The following is a 16,990-nucleotide window of genomic DNA, read 5'->3' as shown; positions in this document are numbered from 1 at the left end:
TTAGTGCAGCAGCAGGTCACAGGACTGCTTTTTGACTTCGACTGCAGATGTCTCCGATCTTCTGCATGATCCAGAGCATATCACGGTGTTCCAACTTTAGCCATTGATCAGAAACCCCTCACTGCTCTGGTCTAATATTATTTACACAGTCCTATATCTCCATTCTTTAACACTTGGAAGTCATATCGTGGACGTTTATGACATCAAGATGCCATCAGACAACTACAATTTTGCCGAAATCTTCCAAGCTGTCTTCATCTCAAAGCAGAAGCCAGCTCCCGAACCCATCGTCGACACAATGAAGGCCATCATTCAAAGCTACCCCCCATTGGGTCAATACACGCAGGTCTCAAACGGACGTCTCACGGTAACTGCAGTTCTTGAGGTACCTGCCTCACGTGCATCTGAGCTTTGGGAGGTAGCTCTGTGGCACTCCAGTGACAGGGCTGAGTGGGCCGAGACTACCCTTTCCCGTGTCCCCGACGGAGATACTCCGACGACCTTGCAGGCGGTCCCGGATCATATTCAGCGGTTTTTCTACTCTGCCTCAGTTGCGTTCAACAAGTCGTTCCAATTCACCCTCAAGTTTCGACATAGCAACAGTGAACCATGGAGGTGGACTCGTGATGAGCTTGGAGTCGGTGATGCAATGGTGGTTCTGAATGAGAAGCCTGCCCTTGAGAGTATTTCCGAACGCTTCGACGACCTTATCCCGGGTCTGAGTCCGGCTTGGGAGGTAAAGTCCTTAATGAGCCAGGCACCTGGAACTCGGCTATGGTCTCTGAAGGCGTCCGTAGACGCTGTTGAGGGGGATGAGTCGAAGCTCGCCGATATCCCCGTGGGAATCCCGTGGGGAGGCTTCCTAAGGTAAGCCACTGCCGCCATAGGTACATGCTTGTTGACACTGAACGAACACCTACCGCCAATATGTTTCCATCTGCGTTTTGTCTTATTCATACTAATAAATCCAGATGGTTTGCCCTCATTCGTATCTGGACACCTTGGCTGGCTCCTCGGCATGGAAGGGATTCATTCCGGCTGGATAAAGACGGCGTGCTCTGTGCCTTCTTAAGCACTAGGGGCAAGCATTTGGTCTTTCTGGCTGTCAGTGGCGCTAACAACGTTCTCTCTGTGTTCCGCAACAATGAGTCCGGGCAGCTTATTGTCCATGTACGTGATGAATCGCTTGGCCAGTGCCACCCCCACACACTTACAGCATACAGGCTCGTAATGATGGCACAAACTCGGAACCAGCCATCATTCTAGCCGCAGTAGGCGACAGCTTTGAGAGTGCAAACGCTGCGGTCATGTATCAAGCTCGAAACTATATTCTCCAAGTGAAGAAGGCAAGCAACGAGCTATTGGCGGAATTGAAGGCTCTTAAGGAAGGTGTGAAACCAGAATGGATGGAGAACTGGTATGATGGTCTGGGTTACTGTAAGTCGCATGGTTTTCCGTGCCTTCTCTCGGCCACCGCCGGCCCACCTTGGCTTATGCGAAAAACCAGGCACTTGGAATGCTCTCGGACAGCGCCTTACCGACGAAAAGGTGTTTGATGCTGTTGACAAGCTTGCAGAGAACAACATCAAGGTCACGAGCCTCATCATTGACGACAACTGGCAAAGCATCGACTACAAAGGACATGGCCAGTTCCAGCATGGCTGGGTCGAGTTCGAGGCTGAACCAAAGGCATTCCCCAAGGGTTTGAAAGCTACAGTATCGCACATCCGGCAGAAGCATCCTCACATTCAACACATTGCTGTGTGGCATGCTCTATTAGGTTTGCTTTCAGACTCCAACTCAAAGAACAAGCACAACTGACAGTGCCAGGCTACTGGGCGGGTGTCTCGCCTGATGGTAAGATTGCACAACAATACAAAACCATAGATGTTGTCCGAGAAGACGCCGAGAGACGGAACCTGCCCCTCGGAGGCAAGATGACAGTCGTGGCCAAGGAGGACGTGGACAAGTTCTATAACGACTTTTATCAGTTCTTGCTCGACTGCGGTATAGACGGCGTGAAGACCGACGCCCAGTTCATGACTGATACATGGGTCTCGGCGAGTGCCCGTCGCGAACTGATTGATGCCTACCTCGACGCGTGGACGATAGCCTCGCTGCGGCACTTCAGCATCAAGACTATATCATGTATGTCGCAGACGCCGCAGATCATGTTCTACAACCAGATGCCGCGCAACCGGCCGGCCATCCTCTGCCGCAACTCGGATGACTTCTTCCCCGAGATCCCCGCCTCGCACCCCTGGCACGTCTGGACCAACGCGCACAACAGCTTGTTCACGCAGCACCTCAACATCCTGCCCGATTGGGACATGTTCCAGACCGTGCATGACTACTCAGGCTTCCACGCCGCGGCTCGCTGTGTCAGCGGAGGACCGATCTACATCACTGACGTTCCCGGGCAGCACAACTTGGACCTGATCAAGCAGATGACAGGCCCAACGATCCGCGGCAAGACTGTCATCTTCCGGCCCAGCGTGGTGGGGAAGACCATAGACCCTTACACAGGATACGACGATGATGGGCTGCTCAAGGTTGGAAGCTACCACGGCGCCGCCGTCACGGGTACCCCGATCCTCGGCGTATTCAACATCTCGGCCCGACCTCTGACGGAGATCATCCCCCTCACCTCCTTCTCCGGAGTTTTGCGCTCCATGCGCTACGTTGTCCGAGCCCACTCTACTGGAAAAGTCAGCCCGCCCGTCTCTTCTGGCTCCCCTGCATCCGCTCTGACAGTGTCCCTGGATGTCCGCGGATACGACATCTTCACCGCCTACCCGCTCTCCGGCTTTGACAGCGAGGTGAAAGGCAAGGTCTGGACCGCCAACCTGGGCCTGGTGGGCAAGATGACGGGCGCGGCTGCCATACTCAATAGCGATTTCATGCTGCGACATGACGGAAAGGTTGAGCTCAAGACTCGTCTCAAGGCGCTCGGCGTCCTCGGTATGAACAATTATCGTCTCTTGACCAAAGGCATTGCGCTAACACGGTCTTAAATAACAGGTGTCTACATTTCCAAGCTGCCGGAACTGACGATAGAGGACGACTTCCTCGTCACCATCCAAAACCAAGTGATCCCCGTCCACACCGTGTCCATCAGCAAGGGCAACGGCTCTGTCATCGAGATTGACATTGAGAAGGCTTGGCAGGAAATGGGTCTGCATCCTGGTTGGAGCAACGAGGTTGAGATGACGGTCATCTTTGCGATTGATCACGAAGAGGCGGCGTAAACATAAGTACTCGACGCATGGAGCTCACGAACGGTTGGAACCAAGATTCATAGGACTTGTCACGAGGATAAAGCTGCCAACGTGTTTCGCTGATTACAGTCTTTTCCGTGGCACTCGAATTCGTAACACAAAGTCTCCTCGTTAGTTGGGGTTGATGAAAACCCTACTACTGCTTCTTGTGCGGCTCCAGGTTCAACCTCTTTGCCTCCAAAGACACGAGCTCGGGGATGTCCTCCTGCAGACTCTTCTCCTTGGCATCCCACCCAAAGTACTTGCGCGCTCGCTCCGCCTTGCTCTTCGAGTTCAGCCCCCAGCTATTGTTGGAGACCCCATCGCACTGCAGCGCCTCCTTCATGGTCACCTCCTTGGTCAGCGGCGCGGGCAGATACCCCTGTCTATGGGCCTCCTCGGCGATCTGCTTAGCGATCTCGCTCCAGACGTGCGTGCCGCTCTCGACGAAGTAGTACGCCCGAGGCCCGAAGATCTCCGGGTCGGCGTTCTTGGCCCCGTCCTGGGTGGCCTCGACGAGTGTCACGAAGAACCGCGCGAGGTCGTGCACGTGGACGTTGTCCCACTCCGTCTTGCCCGGCGAGATGATGGGCGCGAAACCCTTCTCGAGGGTGGCCTGCGCGAGCGCCGGCACCTGGATCGAGCGATGGTTTATCGGCCCGCGGCCGGAGCCGTAGATAGTGGGCGGGGCAACGACGGCGATACGCACGGCAGGGGAGTTCGCGGCGAGCACAATCTTGTCAACGTTGCGGTGGAGGGCCTCGTCCGGGAAGTTGAGGATACGGTCAATGTCGCGGATATCGTGGTATTCCTGTTCCGGGAGGGGGGCCTCGCCATAGCGCTTGTGCTTGTCATCGTACTGGACACATGGGGTGTTAGGCAGCGCTTTCTTTGGGAAGAGAGCAAAGGACTGACCCATTGCAGCATACCGGTGCCTGATACGTGAATCCAGAAGCCGGGTTTGTCAGGGGAGTGGCCCGCGGCCAGGCCTTTCGCGATGGCTTTCGCCGAGGGCTCATCGTCCGCGGAATCGGCGGTGTCTAAGCGGTTTTGGCAGGTTAGCTGTCAAATGCTCATGCAAGGCCCCAGGTATCCAACGCAATCCTGTTTTCCGCAAGAGGCACAGAAACGTCTAGGGGTGAAAACGTACGGACAACAACATCTGCAACCGCGGCTTCCTTTTCGATGACGTCCGCGTCGTCCAGGGACCCGATCACGATCCGGACCTTGGGGTAAGCCTGCCTCACGGGAGCGGCGCGCTCCTCGTTACGCACGAGGAGGGAGTACTCGTACTCTGGATGCTTCTCGTAAAGGGCATAGAAGGCGTCGCCGCCGATGTAACCTGTTTGGCAAGCAAGGTAAGCTTTGGCTTGGAGAGGGACGGATACGAGGCTGCCCTTTCATACCGGTCACACCCGTACTGAAGTTTCTGTCAGTTATGATCTCGTGTCTTCAAGTTGGAAACGGTACTCACTGGAAGATCTTGAGGGTCATCTTGAAAACGCGTGGGGGGTCTTGCTCTGCTGGATTTTTGACAAGTAGCTTAGAACGCTCTATACCTATACATCCAACGAATACGATGTCAAAGTGCCGCCTGTTTTTATACACAAGAAACCCCCTTCTTGCTGAACATCGAGATTCAAATGGCTCCCCGAAGCTTATTAATTCAAAAGGCGGTCATGAACGAAGGTGGGGTTATTACCAAATAGAAGTGACATCACGCCTATATTCCTAGGTTACCCCTCGAACTCCCTCGAAAACCCTCGAAGCCCCTCCGCATTCATATAACCCCTTTGTTGGACGCTTTGGTTTGTCGTTAAGACTTGTCCAAGGTTGTACATGCCGGGTGGCAGGTGTCCTATGTAGACACGGGTTTACGGTTCGCAGTTGCCCTTACCCAATCGGCTCTCCTCCGCAAATTCCAGTATAACGAGATAGGCCACTACTCACGGAGTTAGCAGGCGGTAAGAAATTCCAATACACACACTGATTAACATAAACCTTGGGTGGGGTTTGTTTAAAAGACACAAGAGAAAGGGGCCCCCTTGGTCGTCACTGATGCCGCGGCGCAAACCCACGCCGCCTCCTCTGAGCAGATAATGCCTTCACAGTCTGGATTCTCGACGCTTGAATGCCCTCAAAGACGTCGTCGTTTACCACCTCAATCCAATCATACAACCGCAATAGCAATACATCAAGTACTCAGGCAGCACCAGGTACTAAAGGTACAAGATACTTACACACGGCAGGTACAGTGAACCGGCTGCTGCAATGTCTCAGGCACATGTCCATGCAGCATTTGAGTCCAGACTTGCATTTGATACCGGTCACATTTGGAAGCAGACACGCAATCGTGTCGGTAAACCGGAATCGACCTTTCTTCTCATTTTTTTAAACCGAAAAAGAAAAAGAAAAAACCTTCAGGGCGCCCCGAGTTGTTAAGACCCAGCGTCGCGTACATCAACTCAATTTTTGAAAAGTTCCTTTTCATCTCATCATCTGGATTTGTTGCCTTTGTCAATCAGTATGCCATCCAACCTTTAGTTTTGATATTCCTTAACGCCGACGCGGTATCATCTTTCGAGCGTTTCCTTGTGGAAAGGAGCCGAAATGAAGTTAAATATCAACCATTCCACCCCCTGGAAACCCGAGGCCGAGTCGTTTCACGGTAGGCATCTATATACCGTCGCATGCCCAGGTCGTTCCGACTTTGTCGAATAGAGACGGTAGCCCTGTTTACCAACAGTGGATGCGGTTGTTCGGATATGTGTATAGGGCCGACGGGGCCGCCATCCGAACAGAAAGCGGTTTATGCGTCTTCGAGGAGGATGATGGTTTTGGTGTCTCCGAGCTTCTCGCGGCCATTCAAGCCAGGGATCTCGAGGATGAAAAGGTAGCCGATAATGTCACCACCCAGCTTCTTGACGAGGTCTGCCGCCGCCTTCGCGGAGCCGCCTGGTTGATGTTAGTGGGATATAAAATTATCGGCACGAGGAGCACTGAAGGGCTGCGTGATGCTCAAGCTTACCGGTGGCAATGATGTCGTCAACAATCAGAACCTTCTGGCCAGGCTTGATAGCGTCCTCCTGCATCTGGAAGAAGTCGGAGCCGTATTCCTTTTGATACTCGGCGGTGACGCACGGGCCGGGGAGCTTGCCCTGCTTGCGAACCGGGGCAAAGCCGGTACCGAGACGGAGGGCCATGCCGGGACCGAAGAGGAAACCGCGGGCGTCAAGTCCGACGATCACGTCGGGCAGGGTCTGGAAACCCTCCTTGACCTGCAACTCCAGGACTTCGCCGAGAGCCTGGTGGACGGTGGGGTCGAGGAAGAGAGGCATGATGTCGACAAAGTCGATGCCCTTGATGGGGAAGTCGGCAAAGTGACGCAGAGCGCCCTTGAGCCTCACCTTCCCACTGGTGAGTTCGGAGGAGGGGGCGGAGGAGGAGGCGGGCTGTCGTCCCTGGGCATCTTGAGGGTTGATGGGATGGGCGGCCAGAGGGTTGATTGGTGCCTGAGAGGCGTCGGTTGAAACGGGGGTTTGTTCGGTGGACATTGTGAAGAGAGAAGAGGGGGGAGGAGGAGGGTTAAGAAGGTCTACTGGGAGTGTTGGGAAAAGTGATATTACGAGTTGTATCTAAGTTGGCAGAAGAAATTTTTGGGGTCGAATCCCGGAGAGTCGATAGAGACAGTGAGAAGAGGGGTGTGGGACACGACAACACTGGCTAGCGAGCTAAGGTTGGCGGTGGTGGTAGACAAGGTGCTCCAGGTACGTGCGGACTGCATTGTATACTGCTACAACTACGGAGTTACTAGGTACCAGTTCCTTGCACAGTACTCTGGCTGAGGGGGACGCTCGGGGAGGGAGGTGCGTGTCCCGGTCCGATTGAGGTGTGTAAGGAACGACCATGGGGAGTCAGAGTGGCAGGCTAGCACAGCTCGGCTTGCCGGACTGGAGGGTGGGACAAGGCAAAAAGCACGAAAGCAGGCTGGCATATGGCACGCAGAAGGGATACGGTCCAGGATCACGAAGGTAGGTTGCAGAGCCGGGGAGGGAGTAGGGCGGGGGGGCAAAAGAAAAAAAAAGGTGGAGGACAGAGAGAGAGAGAGAGAGAGAGAGAGAGAGAGAGAGAGAGAACTACATGTGAGAATGAATACGCGCCATCGATTAGGGAGTGGAGAGTGGTGATACGGGTAGGGTGTCACTACTTGTGGTGCGAAGTGGGCAGGTCGATTTGATGTATGGTCCGCCGCGAAAATGACAGCGACGAGGGACCATGGCTGACCCGGTCGCAGCAAGACCTGCTAGGAATAGGTCCGGGGCTTCTCAGATAGGATGCTGCTCTTCCATTATGTTTGCTTTCCTTTCCCTTGCGTCTCCCGAACACTCTCGTGGCCGCCTTGATTGCCGCTCAACTTTATTTGGCCTGTCGTTTTGTGTCAGGAGATAGAACTCGGAGCAGGGATAATTAGGCAGGCTCTCCAACATCAGGTTGTTCCTGTTTCTCACTTTCCTTCTCATACGCGCACTCTTCCTCCTTCTCTTCTGACATCGGGCCTGTCTCTCGCGTCCGGCGTCTTGCATGTCGCGCGATATCGTATCTGCTTGTCGTTAACGGCAAATGGTTAGCCAGCAACGGCGCAGGTGGCATGTCTCCCAGTCGGTCTGGGTCTGAGCCAACATGCCCCTCCAATGCGACAACAGCGACCCCTCCATATCGGGAGACAGGGCACCTTGACCGGATAGACCAGGCAGCAAAGAGGCACTACCCCACCATGCCACCATCTCCGAGAGAGCCATCGGGATACAAGCTGTCCTCTGTCTCACCCTCCTCAGACAGCTCGGCACAGCGCGGGCAAGCCGGAGAATGTTGGAATAGAACCCCCGGGCCACTGATAAGCACGCCTTTGTTACTCGCTCGTCGCCGCTCCATGAGCTCTGAATCAGTCCGTCTCTTCCTGCTTTCTCGACAGAGGCTGATGGGAAACGGAGTACATGGAGAGTTCGGCCAAGGCATGATGCAGTCTCTCGGTGTCGGCGGTGCAGCTCCGTCAAGCGCCGCGGGGGTGACGGCTTCGGCTACAGGCAGACAAGAACCTTGATCGTGAACGTGGTTTGCTTTCCAAGCACAAAGCACGCTCCCTACTTAGGCCTAGAGGCAGGCTGGGCTCGAACCGGGGGCCTTGCCGTTTTCCCTGCTCGACATTGATGAATGGGATTGCGGCGATGGCTGCTGCAGTGCTGTGCAGCACACATCCTGCCTGCATGTACATGTAGTGGTACAACAGTGTCATCCATGACACCAATTCCATCCCCATACGGATAAGGCAGGGAAACGGCATGGCAGGCTGCGCCTGGCCGAACAGAGTTGTCGACAGGCGTAGTTGTAAACGGCTTGCGCTGTGGCACAACAGCTAACGGTGGCCTGTTGCGGCCAACGCGGGTGGTGCGGATGCTGATCTCAGTCTCACGTCCGTGACAACTACAACAGAGATGATGTCCACTTGCGGGACCCGATAACTTGATGAGACCGAACGACGGTACCTCTAGGCGCCTAGGTAGATAGGTAGCGAAGCAATAATCCAAAGCCTGAGCTGATCACCGCTGATATCCCCCCTTCATGGCTATCTAATCCTCACGCCTTCCACGGGGGAAGAAGGTCCAATGCAACAGAGACGTCCAATTTCCCTCCCGCGCCTCGCATCCTCTAGAACGTCGCCCCCTCCTATTCCGCTTCTAGATGCATTCGGCCCATGCACATAGACAGCGAAGCCGACCCAACGTTTTTGACAGTGATTTCTTCGGTCGCCAGCATTCAACGACGCCGCCAAGTACAGCGAGCACTTCGATGACTTCTCTACAGATACGGCTTCGTGAGTTTGTTCTCCTTCTCATGGTGGCATGACACCTCCGTGCCGGGCACCATGTCCAGACCCAGCAAAGGTCAAACAGGGCAAAACCGGAACCATCGAACCCACTGATGCCCCATCGCCAGTCAAACATGTAAGCTCTCCAGCTAAATAGGTACTTGGGGTTATGCGTGTGTTCGTGGGTATCAATGCTACACACCTGCGAGCGCTTACCTCTGTTAGTCAACGTATTCTCTCCTCTGTACCTGGTACCTTCCAATCCACAATTGTTGCACTTACGTAGGCCTCGGCCGTCAGATCAGCCATCGACCACGGAAGGCGTCGCAAAGTCACTGCTCCATTCCGTCAAATCGGAATGCCACCTTATGCATCCCGTCAAAACGTCTCGTATTTTCACCGTTGCTCTTTCCCTCCCTTGAGCCCAGCAGGTAGACTCAGGAGCTACAGGCGAACCGCCGGTCCATCATCCTCCCATCACTTCGCATTGAGTCACAGCCAGGGACCTTATCGAATTAAAACTCGAGCTCCCGTTATGGATGGGCTGCTCACCACATTCTAGACCATGCTGACACATCGACACCCCCCATGGACCGATAGTCAGCAAGTGGGCGTTTGCTACACTACAAAGGCGGCGTGTTCTCGGCGACTCCATAGTTCACAATCCGTCCAAATGATTCAGGACCATTTTATCCGATCATGTCCAACCGTTGTCCTGGAACCGACCTGGACAATTTCTGGCTTGCCACCCTGGAGCCAGGGTCCTCGACTCCTCGCGGCCACGTTCGCCGTTAGCCTTTCCAGATGCATCATTCCGGAACAAGCTTGAGGTAATTCGTGAAGAGGGTGCCTGGCCGATCAGGTCTGGATCTCAAAAGTCCTTCTCTGTCGCAACCATTAAGTCTGCACCCTTTTGAATTCGGTCTGTCGTCGTCTCCACCGCACCACCACGGCTTGGTCAAGCCGTTCCCACAGCCACCCGGTTCCCTATACTGTGCCATGTGGTAAACTAAAGCAGCAGGTGAAAGCCCTGCATCCGCCGTGTTCCAATCAACATGCGCACCTAGATTATGTTCCAGGCTTCTTGCTAGAACCTGGAAGGCTTTCCTCTAGTTTACCGCCGAGCCCCGTTGAAGCCAAGGACGAGACGCGGCCCTCTCCCCACATGCGGTCGGTTTCAATGCGTGATTCCATCGGGCGGCTCGGACAAGAACTCCCGACGCAGTACCTCGCTGTCCTGGACGTGCCATGCAGCTTTTCTTTCTTTGGGGTTGGCCCTCCAAGCTCGCCTGATCGCATCAACAGTTGCTATCCTCCCAATGGAACAATTGAGCTCTGTTCCGTAACCCGGGAGTGATTGCGGCCACTGGCAATGGGGGTGTGGCCGAGCCAAGCCGAGCCTATCCGTGGTCTCTTGGGATATCTCCTTCCGCCACGCAAGTGTCTAGGATCAGCAGCGACCCTAAGTTTCGGTACAGGTGGAGACGGAGCGTCAATAACCCCGTCCAGGAGCAGGTTTCTGGCCGGATGCTCTAGGCGTCGGAAGGCCTCGATGATTTCTGCTTGCAGAGATGCCGTTACCTCCGGTGCCGCTATCATCTAATCGATGCAACGAGTCAGTTTTAATGACCGACATTGAGCAGCAATCCTACACCGCTACTGTTTGGGCGCGGCGGCGTCATTGGCTCGCAGGTTGAAGAAGGCCAATCTCTTAGGAATATGCAACCGTGTGTGGGTAACTATATGTTGGCGTTGCTCAGCTTTGGGGAAGATGCAGCTAGACGAGTATTACCGGGTCGATGTCCTATTTGTGCCAGTTGGCAACGAGCGGCCCGGCCTCTAGGTGGTTGAGTTTGACTGCTTTTGGCTGCTACTTTCCTGCCTGCTTATCAAATAATAGTTCGCATCCGCAGATGAACGCCGAAGCAAACCTAGTTTGCATGTCACCAAAGACTGCGGCCAGAATAGGACGGCCCGCGGTTGTCGATTGATGCCGACCCGCAAGTCCGCCGGGTCGCTCGGCGACTCATATGCCGGTGCCCAATCCGAGGACGCCATAGATTGACCGAGCCGTCCCTGACCAGCCTTTCTGCGTCAATGGGGGTGTCATGGCTGGTGCCCCGGCACACGGTGAATGGGAGTAGGACAACATGATGCGGGCAGCCGGATCGGTCTAGACAGGCGATAGCTGGTATTGTGGTGACATACCAATGTGTGACTCCAGTGGCGATGTCATCATGCTTGGTTCCCTTCGTCTGGGAGGTAGTCTCGTTGTGACCACAGTACGCAGCGGTCAACGTGTTGGTGATGTGCATTTACCAATTGTCTCATCACCAGAGCGCGTCGCATCTCAAGCGTGACAGGACAACTAAATTGCGTCCAACCCAGTCATCATTAATTCTATATAATTATCGTCTACCTCTATAGCAACGAGGCAGGTTTCTTCGTACATCATGCCAGAAAAAGAAAAATTCGAAAAGGGCAGGTCTTTGAGCGCGTTGGTATCTAATCTAACAACATGGGGAACGTGAGCCAAAAAAAAAGGGGGTATCTTTCCTTGTTTGTCTTGCCTTCTGCGGCAGGGCGCACACAAAACAGTAAGTGCGCGCGCGCAAAAAACAAAACAAAACAAAAGCATGGTAAGCTGAAGAGAGGGGCAAGAAGGAAAGGCGCCATCCACCCGAGGAGCCTTGCAACCACTCTCGTATCGATGATCTCGGAGACGGGAACGTGTCTAGTATGTCGTGTGACCGAGGAAAGGGTGGTGTGCTCTGTCACAAGTAAGACAAAATGCTGATCTTGAGATAACGCCTGGAGGTAAACAGCTGGCGGGATTGGTAACGAGATAGGGCAATGTCGGCTTGATGTGCCGAGGGAAAATGGGCGTGTCGGGCCAGGTTGGGCGATGGCTTGTTTGGTTGTTTTGATCGTTTCGTTAGTGGAATTGCAGTCGGATGATGGAGAAGAACATGTTTTGCAGAACGTGGAACATGACGGCCACGCTGGTAGGCAGCAGCTCGGGCCAGACGACGAGGTCGAGCTTGCCCTCCATGCCGACGTCGACGCCAAAGATCCACCGGATGAGCGCGCGAACACAGACGGACGCGATGAGCTCACAGGCCCAGGTGACGGACGAGGCCCAGAAAGTGAGACTGAAGTCGTAGTCGTCGCTCTTTTCCTTCATATCGAAGGCGAAGTAGGGGTAGACGTCCTTGTTGGGTCCGAAGTGCAGTACGAGGACGCCCCCGAGGAATGCGGCCATGGAGACGTTCTCGGCCAGGAAGCGGATGAATACGTTCCGGGTGCAGACCTTTTGGTACGAAGCATACGACTGGTCTGTAAAGTTGAGGGCGACTGTGATGCGATGATAGAGGCGGGACATTGTAAGCGGAGTAAGGATGATGAGGGTGCTGCTCGAGAGGATCTGGAGGTAGATGAATTGCTCCGGGGAGCGGAGGCGTGCATAAAGGGCGCGGACGTAAGTTTGGTAGGTGAGCATGAAGTACCTAGATCGCCATGTTAGAAGCAATTCCGCGGGTTTGGGTAAAGAAAGATAGATTGATAGCTTACAGCTTGAAGACCCAGCTCAGGGGGTAGCTGCCAACCCTTTCACCCTCGCGGATACCTAGCAGCCAGCCAGTGAGGGCATCGAGCAGATGAACAGTGATTATCCAGCTGTAGACGTACACAATGGTCTCCAGATTGTTGTGAGGGAGCGTCCGCAGATATATTTCAGCGTAGGCTTCTCCTATCACGTACGCCAAAAGTCCAACAAAGAGGGCTAGGCAGAACCAGATGAACCGGACAAAGCTGGCGGGCAGCCATCTGCGACGCATTCTGACGCCGCCAATGTGCCGAGACTGATCGGCAGCGACCTGGAGGGTATTGTCCGGGTCGAAGGAATCGCTGCTGAGATTCGGCCGCCGGCGGTTATCGCGCCGAGGAATGCTCCCTTCCGCCTCGCCTGTCCACCAAGATGATGTGAAGATGCGCTGCGTTTCGGAGAGCGACTGACGCAGCTTGAGGTGCCGCTGAGATGTGAGGAGGATGCAGAAGGCGGTTGTGACGGGCATGGCCATGACTATAAAGGTCCATGAGATCCACGCCGTGTTGTGCATGGTGAGGAAGCGCGTTTCCGGGCTTAGGTAAATGGGGATCGGGATCGCTATGGAGACCAGCGCGATGAGTGACATGGTGACAGGGAACCCAAGGGACTGTGGCCACCTACGTGTGTGTAAGCGTTTGGATTTTGCGGCATGTGTAGGAGGTGAGAGGGACGTACCAGTTTAGGCTGTATAGGTTGAAGACCTTGGTGATCCATATCAGAGCCGTGACATTATAAAACCCGTAGTAGACAAAGAGAAAGAACCAAAAGTTGATCTGCACTCTTGCTTCGCCGTGCCCGGGTATCTTAAGCCCGGACCCTGGCCCGATATCACCTCGGTCATCGTCGTCGTCGCCGGGGAACGAGTACTTGGGAAACGGAACGGCACACCACGCAATGGCCTGCGTTCCTCTCAACATTAGCTGTGGACTTATCCCATCTTTTTTTGCCAGGTCTTCAGCTGTCAACGTACCAGAGCAGCGGGCATCAGCACCAACACCCCAAATCGACTCCACCAAACATCGACGACCCCTTTGACAGCACTCTGCTTCGGCTCTACCCAAACATCGGAGATCTTGCGCCACGTTCTTTCCCAGGTACTCAAATCTGCCCAGTCGCTCTGCGTCCCATTGTTGTCATAATTTTCAGGACCTGACGCGGAAAGCAGCGCTCCATAACCCACATGGACACTTCCACGGTTGTTGGCCGTGAGGAGGCCTAGGGTGCTGGAGCGCCGGCGGCGGCCAGGGATGTCGGGTTGCTGGGGAACGGCGCGGAATCGGCCAAGAAGAGGGGATGCATCGCTAGTGAGGCGGGTTCGGGACTCGTTGCCTTGTGTGAATTGAAAGAAGCTCGGCATTGCTCCGAAAAAGGAAAGAAGAAAAAAGTTGAGTTTTCGGCAAGGTTCGTCTATCTTCGCAACATTTGGATGGCGTTGTTTTGGTCCTTTTGCTGAACGGCAAGTCTCTCGTAGGCTTTCGTGTGCTAAGCCAGTCAACGCGTTTGAGTCCTCGACGAGCAAATCGCAATGCGCCGGGCCGGACTTGTATCTTATCTCGAGCTGTTTCGTTGCTTATACGCGGGACGACGCGGGTCTGGCTTTGGAATGTTTGGGTGTCGAAGCTCGTGGTGAGGTGAAGGAATCCCGGACGGTCATCCGGTGTAAATTGGGATTTCAGTGGCGTACAAGGCTAAGACCGCCGTGCGCCTGGGACAGTCCCTGAGTTTTCGGCGGACAAGGCGGATCTAACCCCCTGGCGAAGCGGGCGCTAGCGCGCTTTGGGCGGATATGGGGTGTGTTGGCAGTGGGGGCATCGGCCACGTTGTGCCCCGACGTGCCCCCATCCGGGATGCCGCATGAGTTGAAAGAGATTAGTTGGCATGTCTATATAACTAACTCGGTATATGAAAGTCGTTGTGGTAAGCTATTTTACGCTCGGAGACTACCTTGTCATGACTACGCCCGCATACTTGGCTCAGAACTCCCCTGTATGATAATGATTTCGCTTACCTACAGCATGCCTAGATTCATGCATTCTGGATGCTGCATAAAAGCTCGTCGTTTTAGTTCTAAACTCTCAGAATAGTGTACAGCGATATATTGTGAAACATAATCATTCATCCTGGTCCATGGTTTCCTCGAAACCCTCGGAATCACCAGTGTCGTCAGTATCATCAGTAGAATGGTCTTCATGCTGGGGCACGTCGACAAACTCATTGCCAACTTCCACGTCAGCTTCGACATCAGCCTCGGCCTTCGTCCCAGTATTACTTTCAACGTCCTTGGCGTCGTCAGAAAATGCAACTACCTTTGCAGTGGGTGATTTCTTGGGTGGCTCTAGAACGTCGCCGCTCCATGGCTTGCATTCTTTGACGAGCTCTCCGCACCTCAGACATGTCCATCCTTCGCCCTCTTCTCTATCGAGGCGGGTTGCGAGACATACAAAGCAGTACACGCACCCGCAGGGGATGGTCTCGTAAGGATTGGTGATATCAGTCTGGGCCGAACCAATGACACCGCTCGATGCTGCCGCGGCCATAATCTCCGTTTCGGTGCTCGCAAGTGCGTTCTGGTCTTGGTAGCAGATGGCACAGGTGCGCTCGGGCAAGAAACCAAACTCGCCATTTGCCGTTTTATCTTCGTCTCCCTTGGTAGTGATGATCTCTTTCGTCTTGCGCCACGTACGGGAGATCCATCTCCGCCACCGGTTGATGCCAACGAGCGGCAATATGAAGAGCAAGAATTCTGTAAAGGCGTGCCACACAAGTTGCCGGTTGAGATACTCGAAGGACACTTCTCGGCTCACCTGGCTGGTGGGCGGAGCCAGGCGCATCCGCAAGGCTCGGTCCAGCAGGGTGCGATAACGCCCTTGCAGAAGAAAGACAAGGAAAGAAACGAAGGCTGCGCTGGCATGCAGCGTTGTTGCTCGAGACGTGATCCTCGACAGCCTTTGAAGACGAGGGTTGGGTTCGTCGCTGTACCCGTCGTCATGGTCAAGGAGCCAGTTCTCCCATCTCTCCCAGCCGTATTTCCCAAAAACGGTAACCAACCCGTACAAGGACTTCTGCCACTTGGACGGCGCGACCAGGGCCGAGGCGCTCTTGCGCGCATCCGTATACTTCAGATTCTGTAGAGCTGCGCCGTAGGTCGCATCGTTGTCCCACACAGTCAACTTGAAAAGGATGGCGCGGAGCGCCAGAAGGATTTCAGCGGACCAGTCGTCTTTCAGGTGGCCGCCACCGAAGTATTTCAGCGCATCGCCAACCTGGCCGCGGAGGAGTTCCAACAACTCGTCATCCAGCAACTCTGCATCGACCTGACCAACCCTGAAGGCGGGTCGGGTGCCCTCCTGCGATGATATCGAGTCCCAAGCCAAGCCAAGGCGACTGAGGGGGAACGGTAAACGATCGATCCGGGCGCGAGCTTGTGATGCGTCGCGTTGCGCGGCGATGCGGGCTGCATTGTTGGATTCGCGGGCCTGTCGACGGGCTGCGAGGCGCTGCTGCGCTTGCGCAAAGTTGGTCGATGTCATCTGGGTGACATTGGGTGGTGGAATATGGTGATGAGGTGCAATTTGACACCTCTCTCAGTCGTTGACAAGGTGTGGTTTGGTAGGTGCAGAGAACGTGGGCGATGGAAAGAGCCGAGGTCCGCTAGGCTACACAATACCTGCTCCTATCTACTCCGTACCTAGGTCCAATACCACAGACGGCTGGGGATTGGAGGATTGGCGGTGGGGGTTCTACCTACCTAGGTACCTACGGATCATCCGACGTACCGGTGCGCCTGGACCACCTCGTCTTCTGGACGTACTAGTAAATACGAACACAACCAACCACCCCCGGCCTTATTACCAAAGCAACTCTACTTTGAGCACATCAAATGTGATCTTACAAACCACCTTACATCTGTCATGCCCCCGTCTTTGCAGATTCTCTGCAGGAAACAAGCTTACATCAGATGGCGTGTTGCCAGCCTGGATGAGCCCTTGTGTAACTTCAGGTCTGAAGTTTGAACGGCTTTAGATGAACCACCCCTGCTAGGTGCGGCCGCAATTGCCGCTACTGCTTCTATCCGTATCCCCATGCCATCATCCTAGGCTTCCATGAAGAATACCAGCGTGTCCGACCTCCTGTTCGGTGAATGCGCCACTAAGCTCGGAACTGTAGAGGAGCCTTGCTCGCTTCGTCGAACCCTTCACGATCGCCAGGTGCGCTGAGGCAATACATCGAGGCGGTCTTTCACACGATTGGACAAGATGC

General features: G+C 54.6%; 5 protein-coding genes across 5 annotated transcripts; 1 reads left to right on the top strand and 4 right to left on the bottom strand.

Annotated features, from left to right (window-relative positions):
- Positions 1-20: 20 nt before the first annotated feature.
- On the top strand, positions 21-3,331 carry LY79DRAFT_92682 (raffinose synthase Sip1). Its single transcript, XM_060565223.1, has 6 exons — positions 21-867; positions 972-1,170; positions 1,224-1,437; positions 1,508-1,780; positions 1,831-2,961; positions 3,022-3,331. The coding sequence occupies exons 1-6, from the start codon at positions 209-211 to the stop codon at positions 3,246-3,248; spliced, it is 2,703 nt and encodes a 900-aa protein (XP_060416785.1). The 5' UTR covers positions 21-208; the 3' UTR covers positions 3,249-3,331.
- An 83-nt stretch (positions 3,332-3,414) lies between these two features.
- LY79DRAFT_667770 (uncharacterized protein) lies at positions 3,415-4,751 on the bottom strand (the record flags this gene model as incomplete). Its single annotated transcript, XM_060563432.1, has 5 exons — positions 3,415-4,116; positions 4,173-4,297; positions 4,408-4,599; positions 4,664-4,677; positions 4,732-4,751. 5 exons carry the CDS (start codon positions 4,749-4,751, stop codon positions 3,415-3,417), a joined length of 1,053 nt encoding a protein of 350 aa, XP_060416784.1.
- A 1,009-nt stretch (positions 4,752-5,760) lies between these two features.
- On the bottom strand, positions 5,761-6,833 carry LY79DRAFT_93010 (adenine phosphoribosyltransferase). Its single transcript, XM_060565226.1, has 2 exons — positions 6,286-6,833; positions 5,761-6,212 (listed from the first exon to the last, which is right to left on the bottom strand). Exons 1-2 carry the CDS (start codon positions 6,809-6,811, stop codon positions 6,067-6,069), a joined length of 672 nt encoding a protein of 223 aa, XP_060416783.1. The 5' UTR covers positions 6,812-6,833; the 3' UTR covers positions 5,761-6,066.
- A 5,225-nt stretch (positions 6,834-12,058) lies between these two features.
- Positions 12,059-14,087, bottom strand: LY79DRAFT_667768 (uncharacterized protein; the record flags this gene model as incomplete). The annotated part of the gene is made up of 4 exons (XM_060563431.1): positions 12,059-12,629; positions 12,694-13,347; positions 13,406-13,629; positions 13,701-14,087. 4 exons carry the CDS (start codon positions 14,085-14,087, stop codon positions 12,059-12,061), a joined length of 1,836 nt encoding a protein of 611 aa, XP_060416782.1.
- Positions 14,088-14,588: 501 nt separating this feature from the next.
- On the bottom strand, positions 14,589-16,570 carry LY79DRAFT_546104 (Pex12 amino terminal region-domain-containing protein). The gene has a single exon (XM_060557214.1). It carries the CDS (start codon positions 16,258-16,260, stop codon positions 14,842-14,844), a length of 1,419 nt encoding a protein of 472 aa, XP_060416781.1. The 5' UTR covers positions 16,261-16,570; the 3' UTR covers positions 14,589-14,841.
- Between the last annotated feature and the right edge of the window lie 420 nt (positions 16,571-16,990).

The sequence above is a fragment of the Colletotrichum navitas genome (assembly GCF_030913465.1).
Source record: "Colletotrichum navitas strain CBS 125086 chromosome Unknown LY79scaffold_14, whole genome shotgun sequence".
NCBI lineage: Eukaryota > Fungi > Ascomycota > Sordariomycetes > Glomerellales > Glomerellaceae > Colletotrichum > Colletotrichum navitas.
The sequence above is the reverse complement of the archived record's forward strand: the minus strand, read 5'-3'. Positions and strand labels throughout refer to the sequence as shown.